The 25,551-nt window shown below is 34.5% G+C and overlaps 1 protein-coding gene, 1 long non-coding RNA gene, 1 other non-coding gene and 2 pseudogenes across 3 annotated transcripts; 1 reads left to right on the top strand and 4 right to left on the bottom strand.

Annotated features, from left to right (window-relative positions):
- Nucleotides 1-69: 69 nt before the first annotated feature.
- Nucleotides 70-1,619, bottom strand: LOC129290427 (uncharacterized). The gene is made up of 3 exons (XR_008588379.1): nt 1,403-1,619; nt 1,256-1,323; nt 70-475 (listed from the first exon to the last, which is right to left on the bottom strand). It is a non-coding gene; the product is annotated as an uncharacterized LOC129290427 (long non-coding RNA).
- A 1,013-nt stretch (nt 1,620-2,632) lies between these two features.
- On the bottom strand, nt 2,633-3,125 carry LOC129290036 (UDP-glycosyltransferase 74F2-like; annotated as a pseudogene).
- A 1,373-nt stretch (nt 3,126-4,498) lies between these two features.
- Nucleotides 4,499-13,818, bottom strand: LOC129290034 (UDP-glycosyltransferase 74F2-like; annotated as a pseudogene).
- A 389-nt stretch (nt 13,819-14,207) lies between these two features.
- On the bottom strand, nt 14,208-14,313 carry LOC129291929 (small nucleolar RNA R71). Its single transcript, XR_008588821.1, has one exon. It is a non-coding gene; the product is annotated as a small nucleolar RNA R71 (small nucleolar RNA).
- Nucleotides 14,314-15,415: 1,102 nt separating this feature from the next.
- On the top strand, nt 15,416-16,134 carry LOC129290033 (uncharacterized). Its single transcript, XM_054926753.1, has 2 exons — nt 15,416-16,009; nt 16,073-16,134. Exons 1-2 carry the CDS (start codon nt 15,457-15,459, stop codon nt 16,132-16,134), a joined length of 615 nt encoding a protein of 204 aa, XP_054782728.1. The 5' UTR covers nt 15,416-15,456.
- The last annotated feature ends 9,417 nt before the right edge of the window (nt 16,135-25,551 follow it).

Here is a 25,551-nt window from a genome sequence, read left to right as displayed (position 1 = left end):
CTAAGATGTAAATTGAAAATTTAATAACATTTATTCCACTAAAGTCACTATCAAGCATCCATTAGAATATCTAATACTTTCCTCAAACAACAAGTAGCTGGTAAGATAAGGCATAAATTTCAGTTTTCCTCTTCAAAAAACATGACAAAACACAAGACAAAAGAACTCACGCCCCTTAGATACAAACTCACGGACGACCAGGAGAAGGAAAAGAAGATGGAAGAGAAAATAATTTGGACACCCGAAACCACTGCCATGCACTCTACATCTACCTAGAACTACAGAGCACAAGGACGAACCAAACTAGTGGTGAAAAGCAGAGGAAATACTGGCTAAAGGAGGACGGGCGATGGAAGGATGATGATCGGAGGCTGCCGCGTGGAATATCTCGAGAATCGAAGAGGAATGAAAGGAGAGCGATGGCACACAGAACGATCGAAGAATCCAGAGAATTTGTTTCCCCTGTTGCGTGCGTCTGAATGTGAAGGAGGGGAAGAAAAATTCAAATATAAGAAAAATTATAAAAAAAGCCCCAAAAATTCTTTTATAACATAAAAGATAAGGGCATTTTGATAATTTTTCCATCATTTAAACTAAATAAAATTAATCTATTACTCAAAAGAATTTAAACTTTGAATCTTCAGATAAGCTATTAACATAAGTTTCACTAATTCAATACTCATAATTTGTCACAAAACAAATTTTAAATAAAATATAAATTAATTTTTTTTTTTAAATTTAAAATTTAAAATTATTACAACTGTGTTCCCATTTACTCACTACAAACCAATTCACATATTCATTCTAACTTCTCACCATCATTTAATTCATAAATTAAACTTCTATACATTACTCAAGAATCATCAAGCCTTTGAATTACATTTAATAAGAGACTAAAATTAACAATCACAATATCAGAATTTTTAATAGGTATTATACTTACACATGTTCTTCCAAGATAAAAATAGAAATTTCAGAACATTCATTTCTTAAATTCTTCTCTCAAACAATTTTAAAAATACCTTGAGGACATTTTTTATTAACTAAATTATGAAACTAACATTTAAAATTTTCAACAACTTCAAATATTTAATTTTACAATTAAGATTTAACTCAATATCAAAATGAAGTAACATCTAACATGACCCAAACAGCGCCTCAATCTTCTCAAAATTATGACAGGAACAAGGAAGAGCAAGGGCGCAGTTTTCAGCCACGGGAGGAAGAGAGGAAGAAGAAAGGACCGACGACTTACCTCAAACCAAAATGCAGTGGCAAAAGCCACTCATCAACCCACAGATGACACCGAAGAAAAGGAGATGGCTGTTCGAAAATTAAAGGAATTGAAGCTTCAAGCTTGCACAGCCAACAACAATGGAAGGAGAAGCAAAGATGAGCTTACCACACACACTCGATATCCTGCAGCTGAGAGGGGGAAGGGAAAATGAAGCCCATGCACCACACGCTGACCCAAAGCAAGGAAGAAATAAAGGACGGTGACAGGGGATAATGATCCAGCGACCTACCATTGCAGAGGACAAAGAAAGACGGAAGGGAGAGTGATGAACAAGCTATCGGAGAAGGGATAAAGGAAGAAAGACGGCGAGGTATGGAGGAGCCGGCTGACGGTAGAGGATCCGAAGAGCACTCTGTCGGTGGAGAAAAGAGAAGGGGAAAAAAAAAATCTATCAATACTCTGTTTTTCGCGCAAGAAGAAGGGTGGAAAATTTGAACAAAGAATAATGGAAACAATTACAAGAAACGACCCAATTTTTTTTTAAAATCTAAAGACAAGGGCAAGTTGAAAATTTTCTCATAATTAAATTAAAATAAAATTAATCTAGTGCTCAAGAGAATTTGAACTCTTGACCTTTAGATAAACTACTAATATAAATTTCATTAGACCACCACTTTTCATTTACTATAAAATTAATTTAAACAAAATATTAACTGAAGAAAATTATTTAATTTAAATTTAAAGTTATTACATTTTCTTCTCCTTAAAAAATTTGGTCCTCCAAATTTGAATAAATGCTTACCTCAATTTTCAAATAAATGTTAATATTTCTCCTGCACCCCACTCTCTACTCCCCAAGTAGTTTCTTCAATAAAATGGTTACCCTATAATACTTTCATAGAAATGATTTCCCTCAATCTCAACTACTTTATTTGCCTATCAAGAATGGCTATTGAAACTTTTTCATAAAATAAGTCTTTATTTACTTGAATTTCCTGAGTTCAACAACATGAGAAGGGTCATATAAATATTTTCACAACATTGACACATGAAACATAGGATGAATGCCACCTAACTCTAGAGGTTAGGCACGACGATAAGCAACAACACCCACTCTATCTAGAATTTCAAAGGGACCAATGTATTTTGGACTAAGTTTGCATTTCATTACAAATCTCATAACACCTTTCATAGGTGATAATTTCAAGAAAACCATCTCTTACCATAAATTCTAGCTCTTTATAGTGACGGTTTGTATAAGATTTTTGTCAGTTTTGAATTGTTAACAATCTTTGCTCGATAACCTACACCTTTGTTTTTGAGCATTTTGTACAAAGTTTGGTCCCAATTTTTTTTTTTTTCGCATCCCCAGCTTCAAACCAACCCAAATTTTTCTTACCCCACACGCACATCTTTTATGTACCTTGCATTTGTGGGTTGATCTGTGCACTGAGGAACTGCCACCATTGGAACTCTTAAGCCCATAGCTTCCAATGTTGAGTTTCATCCACAATGTGTCACAAAGCAACCCACAGCTTCATGATCTAACACTTGTAGTTGAGGAGACCAAGTGATCGCCAAACCTTGTTTGTTCTGTGAAATGTCCAAAATGTCCTTGGGAAGCTTAGGTTTCTCTGGTTCTCTAATAAGAACTAGCTCGCACTGTCCTCGAAGCCCCATGCTAGTTCCTCCATTTGGTCGTTGTTTAATGATGCCATGTTGCCAAAGGAGACATATACTACAGACCCAGCTGGCTTGTCTCCTAACCACTTCAAACATTGTTTTCTTCTTTGCAAAAGTGAAGACCGTAGGCGTTGTCATCCTTGAGTCTCTTGTCTAGGAACATTGACGGTATGGTTGGTCCTATAGTCCTTAGAGGGAAGATTTTTGATTGCCAATTAAAAAAATGTAAATAAGTAACTTTATATTAAAGAATGATATATGTAATTTCAGTTAAAAAAATATATATTTTTTGAGTGAATAAAAAGTTTAGATGAGTTAGGCTTCAATAATTCATTAAGGCTAAAATAAGCCTCTAGGTTAAAAAAGCACTTACAAATATACTTACAAATTGCTCATCAATAAGATTTTTTCACATTGGTAGTGGGATTTAATTTCATAATCTTGTGAGTTATGGACCCAATTCTTACTAGAACTAACATTTGTTGGTAAAGAATGATATATTTAATCACTCATCATATGACGTGTTCTCCTTGGAAATGAAAATAGGGTTAAATAGCAAATTTATCATGAAAGTTTTTCACCAGGAGCAATTGGTATTATTAACTTTTGGTTAGAGCAATATTATTCCAAAAGTTTTAAAAATGGTGCAATGTTGTCCTACAATAATGGTTGACTAATGTTGACTGTTATTTTTAATGTTAAAAGGGAAATTTGTCCTAGAAGCTTGTCTAAGAAAGTAATCAATATCTTAAAATTTTAATTAGTGTAATGTTCTTGGGTGATCAACTTTCAATTCAAAAGAAGGATTTAACAAACTTGTTATAACCCAAAAATAGGTGAAGATTTTAGGTTGAATTACATTGAATGCCTCTAAATCAAAATCTATACTAGTCTATGTTACTTGTATTTGAAAGAGTCTATATTTAAGCATGTGCAAGCCAAGAGCTACTCATAGGAAAAATAGGGGAAATTCCGAACTTTAAAAGAAAGTATGAGGAGTGCTTGGGGTAGAATTAACTATGTATCAAAACAACTTTAGGCAAGAATTTTGTCAAAATCTAAAAATATGAACTATTTTTAACAATGATAATAAATTGTTAGATTTTTCTTCAAATTTGAATATTGATAGCCCAAAGGCATTGTGCTAATAGAAAGTTTAAGATACCAATTGATCTTTAAGAAAAACTTCTGGGGCAAAACTGCTCTTTAGATCTAGTCAAAATTTTCAACTAATAGTTAATGTTGGCCAATCTTTACTGTAGTATGATATTGCACCATTTTGAAACTTTTGGGATAATATTGCTCCAATCAAAAGTTAAAGATACTAGTTACTCCTAATGAAAAATTTTGGAGGCAAATTTGCCCTTTAACCTATTAAAATAAGAAACAGTATGTTATTCCTAAATAAAGAGAAAAGCTTCCCCGGGATTGATTAATTAAACAAGAAAACAATTAAATGTGGAGATCAAATCAGATCTACGCTATAGTCCTCAAATGTGACTCATCAGCCGATTCTTTTAAAAGTGTTTGTATTGCTTTTGATGGGATTTTTTTAATTTTATATCAATTTAGTATCGATCACTTGCTGCAGTGAATAACCTTTAGAAGTTAAATTATTCATTCACAAATAACCTTTACAAGCTTCCCACACAGATAAATATATGTAGTAAATGTTATACCTAATAACTATATAAATAAAAGATATTATCAAGTATACTGACCTGTGGCTCAAGCTCATAAACGGAATTACAAAGAACCCAATCTACTTTCTCAATATCAGAGAACTGATTCAGAACCATTTTGGAGAAAGCTGGATGAAGTCCCGAAGCATCTAAGAAAGATGGCATGCAATAAACAGCAAGTGTTGGCAACACAGGAAGTGAAATCCCAGACTCATCAACATCAGTATCGGGAATCTTCTTCCAGTTTCCATGACGAACATGGTAATATATACTGTTCAATGCACAAGATTGAGTGAAAAAAGCAACTCCAATAACCCCAAACTACCAGGCAACCTCAAGAGCCCAAGGCAAGAAAGAAGCATACACAACACAATCAACTGAACTACTTTGTGTGAGCTTCTGTAAAAGTTGTTCGAAAGACTTTGGCCCTACGTCCCAGAAACGATCGATGTAGGCTTGATTGTTTCCTGCTTCTTCAAAGCCCCCATGGTCAAAGCCATCAGAGATGCTCTCAAGAGCTATGGAGGTTAAGCAGTGCTGATCTAGTTTTAGGGTTTTGCCGAGGAAGCGAGTGGCGACTAGTGTGATTCTCACACCCCTATGATCCAAACGCTTTGAAAACTGTAGCATAGGGTTTATGTGACCTTGACCTGGATAAAGCAGTACCAAGCAAAGGTCTTCTGATTATCTGCCGGTCTTCCATTATTTCCCCGTAAAGCTTGCTGAAATACTACTCTCAGTTTTATGCGTGTGTGAGTCGTGAGTCGTGAGTGGTTGAATTGGATGTATTTATAATCATTAACTACCACTTCCTCATGGATTTACAAGGTAGTATTTTTTTATATATATAAAATTATACGTAGGAATGAAATTAATTACATACATCTTACAATCTTAATTTTTTATAAACTTCTAAAAATAATTTTCATTAAAACAAAGAGAAAAGGAAAATTATTTATAAGGAGTGAAATAATAAAGGATAATATTAGAATAATTATCATTAATAATACCTTATTTTTTTTCAAAACATCTTATATTTTGGGATATCAAATAACTTCTAAAATCACTTATAAAATGGGATGAAGTATTATTATTTTTCCCACCTAACGAGGTGGAATTTTTTATATTATAATTCACCATTTTTCAATAATCTTCCCAATGAGGTGGAGGTTCTCTTTAATCCAAGTCATACTTTTCTTATTATAGTATACTCTCACTTTTGTGGATGCTCTAAATTTTTTGTGTTGGTTAGAAATTGGTTAGGGAGATACGCAATGATGACTACCAAAAAAAGGGAAAATTTGTAAGAAGAACCATAAATATATTTTTTTAAAAAAAGATCAAGGTTTTTCAAATGAATTAAGGTTAAGTGAATTAAAATTATAACTTTAATTCTTTTACCAAAACAAGTTATAAATTTAATTCAGTTAAAGAACTTTATTAGTCCCTTTTCCTAAATATCCTTACTGTCCTTATAAAATTTTCCGAAAAAGAATTAGAAATTTGCTATGGAAATTTGTGGTGGAATAAAAGGATGATGAGAAGCCAAATATAAACAGGATATTAAAAAATTGTTAGGACTAAAAACTAAGGGATCTTAACATTGTTAATTAGTGAAATTTGGGGAAACTATATTGGAAGACCGCGAAAGAGCGATATTTATTTATTTATTAAATCAGAAGTTGCAAAAAAGTGTTTCTTTTTAGATTTTAGGGACATATACGCAAATGAAGATTTTTTTCTGGAGAAAAATCAATTTTGATAAACCCAACCAGTCTTGTAATTAATACTCTATCTGATCCTATTTATAAGTTATTTTTAGCATGTTTTATTAGAATTAAGAAAAATCTTAAATTTCATTAATTATTTCTTGAAATTTAATAAGATTCCACCCCAACCCCTTAATAAGGACAAAAAGAACTATTTTAAATAATTTTTTCTAACATTTAATAAGATGAATATAGAAAATAATGAAGTATCAAAATTAATTTTCTCTCTTTTTCCTATCAATAAGACTAGAACCAATAATATGAAAGTACTATAATAATAATAATAATAATAATAATAATAATAATAATAATAATAAATTGGGTGTATTTAGAGCTGCTTTGTACTAATAATGTGATTCTTTATGATAAATATTAGTTTATAGCTAATGACCTTTTAGCCTACTGAAATGAAAGCTCTTTTGTAAATGGGTGATTGCGAGTTCAATCTTACTCCCAATCTTAGGCCAGTAGTGATTATTCCTTTAATTCAACAACGAAAAATAAATATTAGTTTATATAGGGCCCATGATAAAAAAGAATATTCATTATCATGTAGTGTCATTTGTGAGTGTGGCTACATATAAGAGAAGAATGCCACTATGCAACATTGTTTGGTTGGGCGTCCATTGCGCCTTTTTTTCTTCTTTCTAATAGCTATTCCTAAGAGAGGCTATGTGATGATTCTCTATATTTTCATGTATTTTGAGGAGTTTTATTAGTTAATTAGAGAGTCATCTAGTTATTTTTGATTAATTGTCTTGTATTTAGTGTTTATTTTGGTGTTAGTTAGCTTGTTTTGTAAATATTATATTTTGATTTTATCTTAGAGTAATTTCTATTGTTAATTCAAGTTATTTTGATTTTAGGAACCCTTGCAAAATCTTGAAAGATGTAGAGGAAGAAAAAATATGATGATTTTAATGAAGAAATTGAACTTTAATTATTACTTGTTACAGCAAATTAGTGTTATAAAGCAAATTCTAGACTAGAAATAGAGGTCGCTATAGCAAGTGATACAGTGGATTTCACACCAGAATGTGCAATTTTAGTCTTTTTGTCTGATAAAAAGAGGCAAACTAGGGTTTTTCAAGGGAGGCTTCATTTTTGACATTCTTTAAAGGTTCAAGGGCAATTTTGGAGAGCTTGGGTGATTTTGGAGGTTGGGAGCAAGAAAACTCATCACCAACCACATTTTTATTAAGTTTTTCTTCACTTTCCTCTTTCTTCCTCCTATGTATATGATTTGGACATATTATTTTGCTGTTTTGAGACTATATTTAGTTATGTATAGTTGAACCTTGATATTCTAGAGTCTTATGAACTTATTTGCTCCAGTTGTATTTTGATTTGTCGATTACTTTGTGATTATGTTTTAATTCCAATTTGTCTTTGTGTTGCTTGATGATTGGCCACCATTAAGTGATTATTTGGAGGAACAGAATAAACTTGGAAAAGAAATTTCTATTTGGACCATTATTGGAATTGAATGCTTAAGATTAACTATAAGTAATTTGTCTCTAAGACAAGAATGTGCCTAAAGGACCTAAATGGTTAGGAGGGGTTTGAACTTAATGCTCTTAATCTAATTTTGGCAAGAAATAATTGGGTTAGAATTAAGGAGGATTTTGGGTGATTAGAAGATATTTAAGATTAATTATAGTGTTCAAACCCTTAAAACTGAAATTAAAATCAATTTAATCAGTAAGTTAAGTACAATGGAGCAAATAAGGGATTAGAACTCTAGGGTGCTTTCCTAATTATTTTCTTGACTTTAGAGTGCTTCAAAATCCTAACCACTTACTCTACATTTTAATTTTTTTAATTGAATCATTTACTACTATAAGTTGTTTGCTTAACTTGAATAAAATCAGAAATTTAATGCCTATTTAATTTTTCAATTTACTTGATTCTCTATGGGATCGACCTTGATTTACCATGAGCTACATTTGTGACCCGTACACTTATAGTGTCTATTGATTTTTGTGTGCATCAAGTTTTTGGTGCCGTTGCTAGGGAATTAAAATAATTGGTGATTAGCATTAAAGAACCTTTAGTCGTTCTCAATCGATTAAGCTTTTTTTTTTTCTCTTTTCTTTTTCTTTTGAGTTGTTCTTTTGCTTAGTTTTCTTTGATTTTCTCAATTTAAATTGATTGAGCATTAGTAACTTAAAGTTTGGGTCTTGTAAATATCATGTTCAAGTTGCTTATTTGTGTTGTTATTTCTGTTTTGATTTGTGATAGTGTTCTTTGTGTTTGAAAATAAAAATTGAAAAAAATGGATTTCAAGTGGCTTTAATGTAAAAAAAATGAATTCCTTGCCTTCATTACATTGATGAAATGATTGCTTGTATGAACTATTTAAATGAAATGAAGCAATATAATATGTTTTTGAATGCTAGTCATACTCTATGTGTTGATTCTTCTTGATATTATGGCTTTTCTTGTGTTTATTGTGAACAAAGTCATTTTTATGAGCATTGTCACTTTAGCAAAGCCTCTAACTATATAGGGGATGATTTCACCATGAGCTGATAATTCTTTTAGTTCTAATTGGGGTCTAGAGAAACATGAGTTTTGGAATCCTCATTTAGATTATCATTCAAATGAAATGACCTACCCTACTTTTTCACTCTTATTCATATGTTGAGGAAAATGCCTGAGAGTATAGGGAAGTGTCTTGTTTAGAAAGATTATTTGATGACCTTATGGATTCATCAATGAAACTTACAAATTAACAAAAAGACTTTGTCACTAGTGTTGAGTCAAGTGTTCAAAATATTAGAGTCTATGTGAGCCAAATATTAGAAGATATTGAAAAGATAAAGCAAAAAACACTTTCCATCATATTTCTCCTATGATCTTTGATGAAGATTATTATGAGAAAGCTCTAATTATTGGGTTGTGCCTTTTGAGCTTTTTTGGAAATTAATAAATGCTTGTACTTTAAGATTGCTAATGATTGAGGAAGTGCTGATGTGAATACTATATTTTATCTAGGCCCTTATAAACAAATAAGATAACATCTATAATAAATTAATAAAAAAGATACAATGGAAAATAGAAAAACATTTTATAAAAGCAATCTCTATAAAATAATAAAAATGAAAATATAAAAATATTTTATAACAAGAAAATAAATAAATAAAAAGTTAAAAGGTCTTGGATACGAAAATAATAAAAAATGACATGAACATAATCAACCTAGATAATGATCTAATATAATAATGAGTTATAAAGATTTTAATATCTCAAAATAATATAATAATTAGAATATAATATAATTTAATATCTAATATTGTGATTTGAAATTTCAATATAATATAATTTAATATCTAATATTAAGATTTGAAGATTCCAAAATGATATAATAATCAAGATATAATAATAGGTAAGATAATATATAATATCTAATCTCTAAATAGTAATAACTAAAGAATATATAAAATGTTGATATAGATTAAAAAATCACAATGCAATTGAAATTTTAGAAAAACCCAAAGTGTAACGGTCTATTTAAAGGAAAGAGAAGGTAGAGTAGATGGGACAGCTAGAGAGGCTCAAGGAAATTGTGAAAGAGAAGATGACAGAGATTTGAGCTGATCAAGATTCATAAAGATAAGTTCACCTTCTCTTAAGCTTTAGACATACATGTACTTTAAGGGTTTCAAAAAAAAAAAAAACCCCATAGTTAAGTTGGGGCTTTAAATTTGATCTTTAACCTTAATGTAGTTAGTGGCCAAACATGGGATGTTAACAATGTAGGAAATTATAGTTATTACATAGGTCTTAGACTTGAATGCTCCACTCCCTTCTTTTTTCTGTCTTATTTAATTATTTTACCTTTATATGATTTATGGTTGTTAAAATTAAATTTTTCTTATAATTTAATGTGATCCTTGCCCCATTATCTATTTGACTTATTCTCTCTTCTTTAAAGTCGATATTAGAATTGAGATTTACTTTTTTGTTTGCCTTTTGTTTGTGCCAAATCCATAGCATCATGAGATGTGATTTTTATTTATTTATTTATTTATTTATTCACTCTTTGGCTTTGAGTTCCTTGCTTGCATTGTATCCGCTATCCTTTGATCCCAACATGGTGTTAGGTAAAAATAGAACCTTTTTTAGAAAATTGTGGCATGCGATGTAATATAATCTTAGTATCATGATTAAATTTGGAAGGTATTCATGAGAAATCTCAAGATTTAAATCACAAATCACATTTTATTAATTCTTCATTATATCTATCAAGATTTTACCTAATCTTTTATCTATAAGAGATTTTCAGAGTCCTCACAAATTTTTAAGCTAATTCATTTATCATATATGGCAATAAATTATCACAATACATCATTACAAGTATTTTATATTCTTTTAACTTTGTGAGACTTTCAGAGCCCTCACAAACTTATAAGTTAACTAATTTATTATTTGTGGGGATAAGTTATCATGGCTATTTTATTCTATTTGCTGCATGCACTATCACAAAATACCCCCTTATTTGATAGTTACTTTAGCCAATATTTAATGGCTTTTAACCATCAAGTAATGGTGTGCCATACATTTACTTGATAGTTAAAAAGTATCAAATATTTAAGATATTATTTGATAGTTATTTCAAGATAACCGTTAAGTAAATATTTAAACATTTACATCTCAACTTTTTATACCAGACTATACTTGATATTTGTTTTGAAATAACCGTTATGTATTTTTGGTAAATCTTGTGTGTTGATTCGTTTTTCAAAATACTTGAAGGTAAATAACCATCAAGTATTTTGGCAAACAAATCAATACATAGAATTTATCAAAAATACTTGATGGTTATTTTGAAACAACCATCAAGTGTATATTTACTTGATGTTTGAAATAACCATGAAGTTTTTATGGTATTTTTTTTAACTTGAGGGCTTCTTTTCAAGCAGCCCCTGCGAATACAAAGCAATTGAATATTGAGGCTCACAAAAATTAAGAGACACTGTAAGTATACAGGTCGCAATTGAAGCTAGTGGTAAATCAAAATCGATCCTTCAGGGAATTAATTAAAATGGTCACTAGGCATTAAATTTATAAATTCATTCACATTAAGCAAACAACACTTGAGATTGATTTTAAAATAATTAAAATAAAAATATTAAAAATGATTAATTAAAATAACTATCAGTTCATAAACAAGCTAGAGTCAACCAAGAGAAGGGTGTTCTAGAGTCCTAATTCCCTATTTGCTTTCTAACCCTCTCATTACCACATCAATTGTCTTGAAACTCAATTTTGACAATTCGGGGATCTAAATTAATCCAAAGTATCTTCCGATTACTACAGACCCTAATTAATTCAATTAAAGCAAAATATTACCTTAATTAATTAATTGCATTAGAGACTGTTAACCTCTAGAAGTTCATGTTATTTCATCACATTTTCCTTAGATTCTAATTCATTTTGGTTCAATTGTATATGTTTTTATTGCCCAAATTAGGAAAATGTGCATTTTGTTTTGGGCTTGTGTTTTTGGCTTTAATTTGATATTTTTCGCCTAATTTCATGTTATTTTGATTAGAAGCATTTCTGGAGCTTTGTGGATGTTTTTGGAAGGCTTTTGGATGAAGAAATCAAGAGCAAAATGAATGATTTTTGTTAGTTGTAAAAACAGTGCAAAACTGCCAAAGTCGTCTCAAAGTCGTGACTTTCGTTCGCGACTTTCGTTGCTGTCAGAAAAATGCTGCGTTTCATTTATCAGAAATTAGTTGGCTAGGACACATATAAGCTGAGAGCTCGACCCAGAATGCATTCTTCAGACTTTTAGACACTTTTAGAGCTTGGTTGTGCTAGGGTTTGGGCATTGGAAGAGTTGGGATCATGTTATTTCATCACATTTTCCTTAGATTCTAATTCATTTTGGTTCAATTGTATATGTTTTTATTGCCCAAATTAGGAAAATGTGCATTTTGTTTTGGGCTTGTGTTTTTGGCTTTAATTTGATATTTTTCGCCTAATTTCATGTTATTTTGATTAGAAGCATTTCTGGAGCTTTGTGGATGTTTTTGGAAGGCTTTTGGATGAAGAAATCAAGAGCAAAATGAATGATTTTTGTTAGTTGTAAAAACAGTGCAAAACTGCCAAAGTCGTCTCAAAGTCGTGACTTTCGTTCGCGACTTTCGTTGCTGTCAGAAAAATGCTGCGTTTCATTTATCAGAAATTAGTTGGCTAGGACACATATAAGCTGAGAGCTCGACCCAGAACGCATTCTTCAGACTTTTAGACACTTTTAGAGCTTGGTTGTGCTAGGGTTTGGGCATTGGAAGAGTTGGGATCAAGAGATTGAAGCTTTGAAGACATTTGGAGCTCATTTTCTTTGATTTTTCTATTCCTCTTCCCTTTCCTCTCTTGTAATCTGAAAATGGGTCCACTTATTTTGTATATTTGTAGCTTGTGGATGATTATGAGTAGCTAAACCCTTTGTTCTAGGATTATTTGGAACCCTTGTATGGATTAACACTATATTTCTCCTCTCTTTTTGTGATTAATGATATATAAGTGTTTATTTTACTCTTTCCTTAATGCTTCTACTTGATTGGCCACCATTTAGATGTTGGGTTCACTTAATTGATGCTTGAGAGGGCTAGGTTGAGTGTAGAACTTGGGTAAAATTGTGTAAGAACTTGATATTTGCATGTTGAATGGATGGTTTTGCTAGTAAGATAGAGATATACTTGCTAGTCTTGCATAGCCTCATTAGGGTTGGTGTTTAAAATTGAGTTTTATTAATTGTAACAAGAGATTGGACAATTAATTTAACTAAACACTTGTTCATGACTTGAGAGAGCTTGTCCAAGTATTTTTAGAACCCTAGGTTAGCACTTATTTTCATTAAAAGCATTTATGAGAGGAGGTAATTTTGGTGTTATGAAATGCAAGGGGGACAATTAATCCTAGGTCTCAATTTGTGTTGGAAGTTTGTGAATCACTCACTTTCTTAAATTTCTAGTGTTAGTTTCATTTGAAAAATCATTTTCACCTAACTTTGTGATGCTCAACTTAATCAAATTTGCTTAGTCTTTTGCTTGATTATAGTTTTCTAAACAAATCCTCGAAGGAATGATACTCTACTCATTTTATATTACTTGCTACGACCTGTACACTTGCGGTGAGCAACAAGTTTTTGGCACCGTTGCCGGGGATTTGCTTTTGAAAATATTTTAATCAACCTTAGACTAGTAATATTAGATTTCGCTTGAGCTTTGTAGATATTAGTTCTAGATTTTTATTTTTTCTTTGTTCAGTGCTTTTGTTTTAGTTTGATACTTCTTGGGTTGTTTCTTCTTCAGGTACCCATTTGGCATATGCAAGTCATAGGCCCAGAAAGATTGGAAGTGATACTTGAAGGATTGACAATCTTTGAAGAAACCGAGTCTCCTAATTCTGAAAGAACTCCTGAATCGAGAAACATGGCAGAAGACCAGTATGACACTGCCTCAGTCAATGACTTTGCTAACCGGAATCTGAGGGGTACTTAATCTTGTATTCGAATGCCGGAGTTTCAAGCACATACTTTTGAGATCAAGCCCGCCATGATCACAATGCTTCAAATGAATGGTGTGTTTCATGGTCTATTCAATGAAGATGCTAACAAGCACTTGATGTCTTTTGTGGAAGTATGTGATTCTTTCAGACAAAATGGGGTGCCTAAAGATGTCTTGCGCTTGCGATTATTTCCAATTTCTCTACAAGACAAGGCTAAAGAATGGTTCAACAATCTTCACGAAGGTTCTATTGGTTCATCGGAGGATCTTGAGAACAAGTTTAGAGCTCGATTCTTCTCTGATGATAAAACAGTGGAAGCAAGAGATGAATTTCTTAGCTTTAAGCAATATCCAGAGGAACATCTCTATGCAGCTTGGGAGAGATACAAGATGTTGATGAAGAAATGCCCTAATCATGGAGTGGACAAATGGGTAGTGATTCAGATTTTCTGTAATCGTCTGAATCCATCTTCGAAGGCCATGGTTGATTCTATCACAAATGGGGGATATCGGAATGTGCCTGTCAATGAAGTTTTTCGCCTCTTAGACCAATTATCTGCGAATAACACTCAAAACACGGATAGAAGGAATATATCAATGGTGACTAGTGCTAAAGATGATTCCTCTTCCCAGATTGTATCCATCTTGAATGCAATGAACAAGCATTTTGATGTGTTGGAATCTCAAATGCAAAAGGGAAATTCTCATAATGCGCATGCTGTCCAAGCCATTCCAATTGTGTGCAATCAATGCAATGATATGCACATGCCCGATCAATGTCCTCTTTATATGACCACTGAGTCTGTCAACTATATGGGCAAGTTTCAAAACCCTCACAACAACCCTTACTCTCAAACATACAACTCAGGATGGAGGAATCATCCTAATTTTTCATGGAGTCAAGGGAATTCTTCAAATCAACCTTCATCCTCTAATGTCAAGCCACTTCACCCTTCGGGTTTTCAAGCTCTACCAAAGCCAATGCCGGTTAAAGAAGAGGAGTCTAGAATGGAAAAGATGCTAGCACAAATCTTGAGTAATCAAGAGTCTGCAAGAGTTGAAACTAAGGCAACTCTTACTCTTCATGATACCGCAATCAAGAACCTCGAAGTGCAAATGGGGCAATTAGCTTCACAAATGAATGCTATGTCAAGAAGTAATCTCCCTAGTGACACCATTCCAAATCCTAAAAGGGATGGTAAGGAGGAGTGTAAAGCCATCACTTTGAGAAGTGGGATGCAATTACCCGAAGTTCTTATGCCAAGTGCAAGTGGTGTGAGTAGTGGTGCTACTAAGGTGATTGTTGATAATGAAGTGATTAATGAAGAAATTATGGTTGAAGAGTGTGATAACTCGAAGAATGACCAAGAAGAGAAAAAGATTGAAGATCAAGCCAAAAAGGTTGGTGATGAGAAAAAGCAACTAGAGGCCAAGCCAAAATATATGCCTCCACCACCTTTTCCTCAAAGGCTTAGGAAGCAACAGAAGATGGCCAATTCAAAAAGTTTCTTGATATGTTCAAGCAATTGCATATCAACATTCCTTTTGTGGAAGCTTTGGAGCAAATGCCCAAATATGCTAAATTCATGAAAGATGTGCTCTCTAAAAAGAGAAGGTTCAATGAGTTTGAGACGGTTGCTCTAACCAAGAGTTGTACGGATATCATTAAGCAACTACCTCAAAAGTTGAAGGATCCCGGTAGCTTCTCAATTCCGTGTCATATTGGGAATAAATTTTTGGGTAAGGCATTATGTGATCTTGGAGCTAGTATCAATCTTATGCCTCTCTCTATTTTCAATAAATTGGAGTTGGGTGAAGCTAGACCAACAACCGTGACTTTGCAATTAGCGGATAGAAGCTTGGCTTATCCACGTGGTGTTATTGAAGATGTTCTTGTAAAAGTGGATAAATTCATTTTTCCGGTTGATTTCATTGTCCTTGATTGTGAGGTGGATCGTGATATTCCTATTATCTTAGGAAGACCATTCTTGGCAACTGCTAGAACCTTGATTGATGTTGAAAAAGGTGAGCTTACTATGAGGGTGGATGATGAGCAAGTCACTTTTAACATGCACAAGTTGATGAAATCTCCCAAAGATCTTGAGCAATGCTTCTTTGTTGATATGCTTGATCAAGTTGCACAAGAAGAATTCAATAAGGCAATTCCTAATGATTTTTTAGAAGCCTTGTTACTAGGAGCTCAATTAAGACTCAAGATGGAGAAGAGTGTATGGCTATCATGAATGCATCACCGGTTTATCCTAGAAACCGTGTCCAATTTGAATCTCTAGACTTATCTTCTCTTGGTAGACCATCTTTGAAATCCTCTATTGAAGAGCCACCATATCTTGAGTTGAAGACATTACCTTCTCATCTTCGGTATGTCTATTTAGAAGCCAACAACACTTTGCCAGTGATTATTGCTGCGGACTTGAATGAACAACAAGAAGAGCAACTTGTGGAAGTCTTGAAAGCTCACAAGAGAGCTATTGGGTGGACTATTGCCGACATAAAGGGTATTAGCCCTTCAATTTGCATGCATAAGATTTTCCTTGAAGACAATCATAAAACTTCTGTGGAACATCAAAGAAGGTTGAATCCTATCATGAAGGAAGTTGTGAAAAAGGAGATCTTAAAATGGCTTGAGGCGGGCATTGTCTATCCTATTTCTGACAGCTCTTGGGTGAGCCCAGTTCAATGCGTTCCAAAAAAGGGAGGCATGACTGTAGTGGCTAACACCCACAATGAGCTAATTCCTACTCGCACTGTCACTGGGTGGAGAGTATGCATGGATTACCGGAAGCTAAATGCGGCCACTAGGAAAGATCACTTTCCTCTTCCCTTTATCGACCAAATGCTTGACAAATTAGCTGGAAGGGAATTCTTTTGCTTCCTTGATGGGTATTCAGGCTATAACCAAATTGCCATAGCTCCAGAGGATCAAGAAAAAATGACATTTACTTGTCCTTATGGAACTTTTGCTTTCAAGCGCATGCCTTTTGGGTTATGCAATGCACCGGCCACTTTTCAAAGGTGTATGATGGCAATTTTCTCTGATATGATTGAGCAAACTATGGAAGTCTTCATGGATGACTTCACGGTTTTTGGGGATTCATATGAGGAATGTTTGATCAACTTGGCCAATGTGTTGAAAAGATGTGAAGAGACCAACTTGGTCTTGAATTGGGAAAAATGCCACTTCATGGTTAAGGAGGGCATAGTTCTTGGCCATAGAGTCTCCAAAAATGGCTTGGAGGTAGATAGAGCCAAAATTTCAGTGATTGAGCAACTTCCTCCACCTACTAATGTTAAGGGTGTGAGGAGTTTTCTTGGTCATGCGGGATTTTATCGCCGCTTCATTAAAGACTTCTCCAAAATAGTCAAGCCTCTTTGCACTCTTCTTGAGAAAGATGCTGAATTTAAATTTGATGATTCATGCTTGAAAGCATTTGAAGAGTTGAAGAAAAGACTTGTGTCTGCGCCTATCATGATGGCTCCTGATTGGAGTTTGCCTTTCATTGTGATGTGTGATGCTAGTGACTTTGCTGTGGGTGCTATGCTTGGCCAAAAGAAAGAAAAAGTGCTTCACCCAATTTACTATGCTAGCAGAACACTTGATGATGCTCAAGAAAACTACACCACGACTGAGAAAGAGCTTCTTGCAGTGGTGTTTGCTTTTACCAAGTTTAGATCGTATCTTGTGGGTACTAAGGTGACAGTTTACACTGACCATTCAGCTTTGAAGTACCTATTCAGCAAGAAGGAGTCTAAAGCAAGGTTAATTCGATGGGTACTACTTCTACAAGAATTTGACTTGGAGATTATTGATAGGAAGGGTACTGAGAATCAAGTGGCGGACCATCTTTCTAGGTTGAGTACTGATGCTCAACTTAAATGTAATGTTGTTATTGATGAAGCTTTTCCTGATGAGCAACTCTTTAAGGTTGACAATATTCAAACACCGTGGTATGCGGACATTGTCAACTATCTTGTTTGTGGCATCTTGCCCTTTGATTTGAAGTTTCATCAAAAGAAGAAGTTTCTCCATGATGCTAAGTTGTATTTTTAGGAAGAACCCTATCTGTTTCGCCAATGTGCTGATCAAATGATCAGAAAGTGTGTTCCTGAGTGTGAGCAACAAGAAATTCTAAGATGTTGCCATTCTTCTGACTATGGAGGCCACTTCGGGGGTGACAAGACAGCATCTAAAATCTTGCAAAGTGGTTTCTATTGGCCCTCTTTATTCAAGGATGCATATGACTTTGTTTTAAAGTGTGATAGGTGCCAAAGGATGGGTAATATCTCTAGAAGGAATGAAATGCCACTCAACAACATGCTTGAAGTAGAACTGTTTGACGTGTGGGGCATAGACTTCATGGGACCATTTCCCATGTCTTTCAACAATCAATATATCCTTGTGGCTGTAGACTATGTCTCAAAATGGGTCGAAGCGGCGGCATTTCCCACTAATGATGCTAAAGTGGTGCTCAAGTTCTTGAAGAAGCATATTTTCACCCGTTTTGGAGCACCAAGAGCCATTGTGAGTGATGGTGGTACTCATTTTTGCAACAACCAATTTCAATCTCTCTTGAAGAAATATGGTGTCAAGCACAAGGTTGCACTTGCTTACCATCCTCAAACTAACGGGCAAGCTGAGATCTCTAATCGGGAAATCAAGAAGATACTTGAGAAGACGGTAGGAGTGGCAAGAAAAGATTGGTCCACCAAACTTGACGATGCATTGTGGGCTTATCGAACGGCTTACAAAACTCCTATCGGCATGTCTCCATACCGGTTAGTTTTTGGGAAAGCATGTCATCTACCGTAGAGCTAGAACATGGTGCTTATTGGGCTGTCCAAAAGCTCAACTTTGATTTTAAAGCCGTGGGTGAAAAGAGACTTCTCCAACTAAATGAACTTGATGAATTTCGGTTAAATGCCTATGAGAATGCTAGGCAATACAAGGAGAAGACAAAGAGATGGCATGACAAGAAAATTTTATGCAAAGCATTTGAGCCAGGCCAAAAAGTACTCTTGTATAACTCTAGATTGAGATTATTTCCTGGCAAACTCAAGTCTAGATGGTCGGGACCGTTCAATGTGGTCCAAGCATTCCCTCATGGTGCTATTGAGCTAGAGAGCAATGAAGGAGAAAGATTTAAAGTCAATGGACAACGAGTGAAGCATTACTGGGGTGGTGAGGTAGACCGTGAAGCAATTACCTTGCCCTTATCTGATGCCTCTTGAAGGAGAGAAGAGTCAGGCTGAATGACTATAAAACAAGCGCTACTTGGGAGGCAACCCAAGCTCTAAACCTTATCTTTTGATTTTTCTTTTGTAGTTTAGTTGTTTTGGTGAAGTTATGTGTGATCTTGTCTCTTTTGTAGGTTAACAAGAAGATATGAGGAAGTATAAGCCTTTGGAGAAGCAAGAAATGTGCCTAAAGAACAAAAGAGCACAAAAGGAAGGAAAATTTCAGGGAAGTCAAGCTATTTAAGTTGTTTTTATGCTTATAAACTTGTCTTGGTAATCATTTTGAGCTTATTGAAGTAAATGCAATTTTTTGTGGTTTGATTCTCATGAAAAATGATTCTTTTTGGGGGTTGATTGCATTTAAATTGAAGGAAATTGTGTATGGTTGATGAATGATGGTTAGAGATTGATTTTGGAGTAAATTGAGTGCTTGGAAGAGGTTTTAAGGGGTGAATAAATCAGATTTTTGAAAACAGAGTGCTGCAGAATTTTACTGTCAAGAAAGTTCTGACACAAGTCATGACTTTGAGCTCACGACTTTGAGATTCCAGAGAAGGTCAAAGTCGTGACTTTCATTTCAGTCTTAAATCCAAAGTCACGACTTTCATCTCCTCTGGACCTGTTTTGAAAAAAAAAATTTTGATTTTTTTTATATATATATAATATTAATATATATATATATATATATATTTTCTTTTCTGTCCTTTTCTTTTCTTTCCCTTATGTGTTATGTTTTATAGTATTTAAAAATAATATAATATATATATATATTTATATAGATATAATAGAAAAAAAAAATTTTCCTTCTTCTTCTTATCCTTCCAGTTCTGCAGCTCTCTTATAAAAAAAAAAACATATTCTCCTCTCTTTTCCATTCAGCGCCTGTAGCTGGTCCTAAAAAAAAAAAAAAGAATACTCAGCTAACCTCACGGGCTTTATTCTTTGATTTCCCTGTCCGATTTGGTCCTGCTCTTCACGCTCTCGCATTTCTTTCCAGTTCTATCATTCCCTTCATTTCCAGTCACCGTCGTTCCCCTGCTCTTCCACTGCCAGCATCCACGGTATCCCTTGCCAGATCGCTTCCTGTCTCTCTTGATCCCTCTTCGGTTCTCTTCTCTAGCCCACGTCGTACCCCATTTCTTCTCTTTCATTTCCTCGTTCCCTGCCATTTTTGTTCAAACCAGATGTCTTCATCCTCACCGTAAACCGCTGTTTCCTTCCTTTACCAGTCATCATTTTCGTTTAAATCATGGAGTGTTTCTTCTTCAAGCTTCAATCTTAGCTCAGAAGCATCTCGTTTCACAGCCATTTTCATTGGAGCTACACTGTTCATGCCCGTCTGCTACTGTAGCTCCCTTTCCGCCATAGTTATTCGTGGAAGCTTGAGGGTGTCTCTTTGCCATTTGTCTCTGTTTCTCCTCCACAAGCTTAAACCACAGCCCCTGTCTCCGCCATAGTCCTCTCTTAAACCCACCTTCATTATTTCTTCCTCTCATCTCCAGCACTCCCTTAGTCGATCTCCCTCGGTCTCTCCTTTACCCTCATATCTTAGCTCCTCTTGATTCGTTGCTGTCAATCGATTTCATCCACCATTTTCATTTCAAACCACTCACCAATAGCCACTGCTCTTCTCGTCGTCCATTTATTGTCGTGTGTCATCCTCAAGTGGTTGAGCTATCGTCTCTCTGCTTACTCACAGGTTCTGAATCTATTGATTTTTTTTTTTTTTTTTTCTTTCTTTCTTTCTTCTCTACCTCTCCACTTTGATTGGGCTATTTTGATCTGATAAGGATGTAGAAATGTCAAACCATTATTTTCCTTTGATTGCTGATCGAACTAAATGCAAATGTGGGGTGAGTTTGCAAGAATGCAATGTTCTTTTGAGGATTCTTTGCACTGTCATTTTGCCATTATCGTTGTTGCCTTTTATCTGCCTGTGCTGCTTAAACTTTGACCCGTGAGCTTAAGGCTTAAATCCTGTATTTTGAATACTCAAGGGAAGATACTATTGTTAGTTTTTGAGTCTGGACATGTTATTGTGGCTAGTTAAATTTTTGAAGGGGATAGGATTGATATTGCCTTGCTGGATATTTTTTCTAGTCGAATTAAACCTATTGTAAAATGGCTATTGGAGGATTCAACTTGATTGAGGCATCTTTTGTAAGTGCTGTGATTCAAATTGACAAGAATTATGCAATCATGTTGCTATTTGGTTCTAAATTTAGATAGTAAGCAAGTGTACTGCATTGAATTTTAAGCTCTATTCCTGGCATTTTTTTTTCTCTCAAAGTTTTGTAGGTGTGATTGGCTATTTATGTATTAACAATTCCATTTTTGGCTTACTTAGAAGGATAAAAAGAGTGATATGTTGGCATACTTACAAGTTGAATTTGGTAAGCATGAATGAGCTATTTTTCTTTGGTTGAATGCTCTCATTATGAAACTTGAGCTTATGATTGTGACTTGTGTTCAACACTCACTGTCATGCTTCTTGATTCTGGACTTGGCTTTGCTCTTCATGTTTTAAATCCTTAGTTCAAATCTGTTATGTGGAAGCTAGACCTTGTTTAAACATGTTATGTAAAGTGCCCTTTTGTGCTAGCTTCATTTAATCATGTTTGCTTTAAGTTTGAACCTTTGTTCTTCCTTATACTGGCTGTTGCTCATTGGTATTTCATTGAGTGCTTTCTTGCAGGCCATGGGTAAGAAAAGTGTCCCTCTTTCTAAAAAAGCCAAGGTCATTGAGGTTGGTGAAAGTTCTAAGGGATCGGGATGGGATAAAACCCGATTTGCCACTGCTGCGATTCAAGACTATTTTGAGCAAAATTTGAAGGAGAGAAAAATAGTTCAAGAAAGACCTTTCCCTTTGAGATGGTCTGAGCAATTCTACAATGATTTGCATGATGTGTATCATGCCACTAGCCTCATCCGTGAACAGAGCCATGCCTCTCAGCCACTTGTGGAAGCTTTCTATGCCTACGCTGCTTGCAAGGATACCTTGCGATGTAAGGTACGGGGCAAATGGGTAGAAATCACTGAGGACACATTTCGAAAGGTGTACAACCTTTCTCCCATAAAGAGTGCCAATATACTGTCTACAAGAATGATAGAACTCAATTGCCATTTGATGATGTAGTCCGAGTGCTATGCCTTCCTGACAAAAATATTTGGCAACATGACACCCATGGCAATCCCAAGAGTATTCTATGCTGTAATCTGAACAGGACAACTCGTATTTGGTGGCACTTCTTGGCATCTAATGTGATCCCAGTGACCCATATGAGCGATGTGACTGTTGATCAAGCTGCCCTGTTATATACCTTGATGATGAGGCAACCTGTTGACTTTCCAAAAATCATGTTTGAGTATATGCGAAAGTTGCCTAGAAGCAGATATCGCAAGCAGCCATTTGGGTTCCCACACTTGATTACTCAAGTATGCTTAGAGAAGAAGGTTCCTACTTATCCGAAGGATCTCATGCTCCCTCCTTTGCCCAAGTTCAATTATAGAGAAATTCGATGTGCTGAGGGACCAAGAGGAAATCAAGCTGTGGATGGTAGGAGGCATATTGATCCACCTCATGTTGAGCCTACACTGAGCAACCTCATAGCACTCATCCAGAACATGCATGAGGGCCTCCAGCGCCAGCTGGATCGGATTGACTTCAGGCTCCACCACATTGAGCTATTCTTGTACCAGAGATTTCAAATGGACTTGCCCGAGGAAGAAGAGGCGGCCAATACTGATATTGGCCAAGACTCGGACACTCACGCTGACTAGCTTCACCCTTCCTTACTTTACTGCCTTTTATTTCTGTTTTTAATTCTAATTAGCTGTTGATTAGTTCTTTTTGGGTAAATATGGTTAGCCATAATCTTCTGATATCTTTTGTGCAGGGCTAACTTTGATCTTTTTGTAGCTAATATGTGATACCTTGACTAATCTCTTGCAACTAATTACTCTATGATAACTTGTGTACATGCTGGTGTAGTTAGTTGTATTTTTTGATTGCCTGTGGATATATCTCAATTATACTGTTACAGGTTTCTAGATTTTTGTGCCTCTCATGCACCTTCTTTTTGGTTGTTAAGTTGCATGAGAAAAGCCCTCATTTTACCCTTTTGACAGTGCGGACATGTTCAATTTAAGTTTGGGGGTGAGGGTATTATTTTGGTTGATTTGACATGAACTTCAATTTTGAAACTTAGCTATTTATTGTTCCTCTCTTTTAAAATTTGAGCTAGATTGAGAAATTATTTGTTGAATAGAATGTGTGATCCAATGATAGAATGTCGCTTAAACTGTATGTTTTATAGGAAGTTGTGATAAATATTTTGGCATGCTTGATTTGCAGGGTTAAGGCTTGCTTTCTTATAATTTTGTTTTGCACTTTTGAACCAGACAATGATTTGAATGCCTCTATTAGGAAATTATGTGGCAAGTTTATGTGCATTTTCTCTCTCAATTGAGAAACTCTAGAACCTATCTTGGAATCTCTTGAGGCATTTTAATCACTTTGCATGATATTAAAATATGATTTGGGCATTCTTTCAATTGCGTTTGAGCCTTTCAAGCCCACCTATTGCATCATTTCCACTTGAACCCCTTTTGAGCCTGGAATTGAAAATCTTATGTATTTTCTTTTTGAAACCTTCATTAGACCCTAGCCTCTATAATTTGAAAAACCATGAACTACCTTACTCTTGAGATAAGTGATAAAAAAAATTTTGTGTGCTAGTAGGGAAGTTTGTTTTAGTTGTTCAAGGAGGTGTTGTTATTGTAAATTTGGGTGTGAGGAATGGAAATGAAGTTTGAAATTCTACTAATTGTGCTCCTCAAAAAAAAAAGAAAAAAAATATATAGAAATATACATGAAAAAAAATTGCAATGACAAAAAAAAGAGAGTTTCAATATCAATAAATTTGGAGTACAAGGAATAGTATTTGGGATAAGTTTGGGGGAAAGTATTTGGCTAGCAAGAATGGAATGGTTGGCTTCTCATTGTCATTTATCTCAAGTTCTTTGAATTCCATTTATCCTTTCATTTCAATAAGCCCAAAACCTTTGGCCACGCTACAAGCTTACAAAGTCCCATTGATTTTGAATTATGTGAAGTGATCTTTTAGTGGAGAGAGAAGAAGAGTTTAGGCATATGAAGTCTTAATATTGAGCTTGTTCTATGCATATTAAGTTGTTACATTTTGACTTGATATTTGCAGGAAAATCGTTCTCTGGTCTCACACACACACATTTCTAAATTGTTGGAAAGCATGATCTTAATTTGTGAATTGGGCATTCCTTTATATTTCACTGCTATCCTCTTTAACATATATTTGGAGCAACTAGTGAGGATATTTTCATGCATGCTTAGTAGATGAATAATTAGTCAATCTAGTTGTTTTATTACTTGTTTTACTCGAGGACGAGTAAAAATCTAAGTTTGGGGGTGTGTTAACCTCTAGAAGTTCATGTTATTTCATCACATTTTCCTTAGATTCTAATTCATTTTGGTTCAATTGTATATGTTTTTATTGCCCAAATTAGGAAAATGTGCATTTTGTTTTGGGCTTGTGTTTTTGGCTTTAATTTGATATTTTTCGCCTAATTTCATGTTATTTTGATTAGAAGCATTTCTGGAGCTTTGTGGATGTTTTTGGAAGGCTTTTGGATGAAGAAATCAAGAGCAAAATGAATGATTTTTGTTAGCTATAAAAACAGTGCAAAACTGCCAAAGTCGTCTCAAAGTCGTGACTTTCGTTCGCGACTTTCGTTGCTGTCAGAAAAACGCTGCGTTTCATTTATCAAAAATTAGTTGGCTAGGACACATATAAGCTAAGAGCTCGACCCAGAACGCATTCTTCAGACTTTTAGACACTTTTAGAGCTTGGTTGTGCTAGGGTTTGGGCATTGGAAGAGTTGGGATCAAGAGATTGAAGCTTTGAAGACATTTGGAGCTCATTTTCTTTAGTTTTTCTATTCCTCTTCCCTTTCCTCTCTTGTAATCTGAAATGGGTCCACTTATTTTGTATATTTGTAGCTTGTGGATGATTATGAGTAGCTAAACCCTTTGTTCTAGGATTATTTGGAACCCTTGTATGGATTAACACTATATTTATCCTCTCTTTTTGTGATTAATGATATATAAGTGTTTATTTTACTCTTTCCTTAATGCTTCTACTTGATTGGCCACCATTTAGATGTTGGGTTCACTTAATTGATGCTTGAGAGGGCTAGGTTGAGTGTAGAACTTGGGTAAAATTGTGTAAGAACTTGATATTTGCATGTTGAATGGATGGTTTTGCTAGTAACATAGAGATATACTTGCTAGCCTTGCATAGCCTCATTAGGGTTGGTGTTTAAAATTGAGTTTTATTAATTGTAACAAGAGATTGGGCAATTAATTTAAC

This window comes from Prosopis cineraria, unplaced genomic scaffold (genome assembly GCF_029017545.1).
Source record: "Prosopis cineraria cultivar Desert tree isolate PC_DT_omini unplaced genomic scaffold, ASM2901754v1 PC13, whole genome shotgun sequence".
In the NCBI taxonomy this organism is placed as follows: domain Eukaryota; kingdom Viridiplantae; phylum Streptophyta; class Magnoliopsida; order Fabales; family Fabaceae; genus Prosopis; species Prosopis cineraria.
The sequence above is the reverse complement of the archived record's forward strand: the minus strand, read 5'-3'. Positions and strand labels throughout refer to the sequence as shown.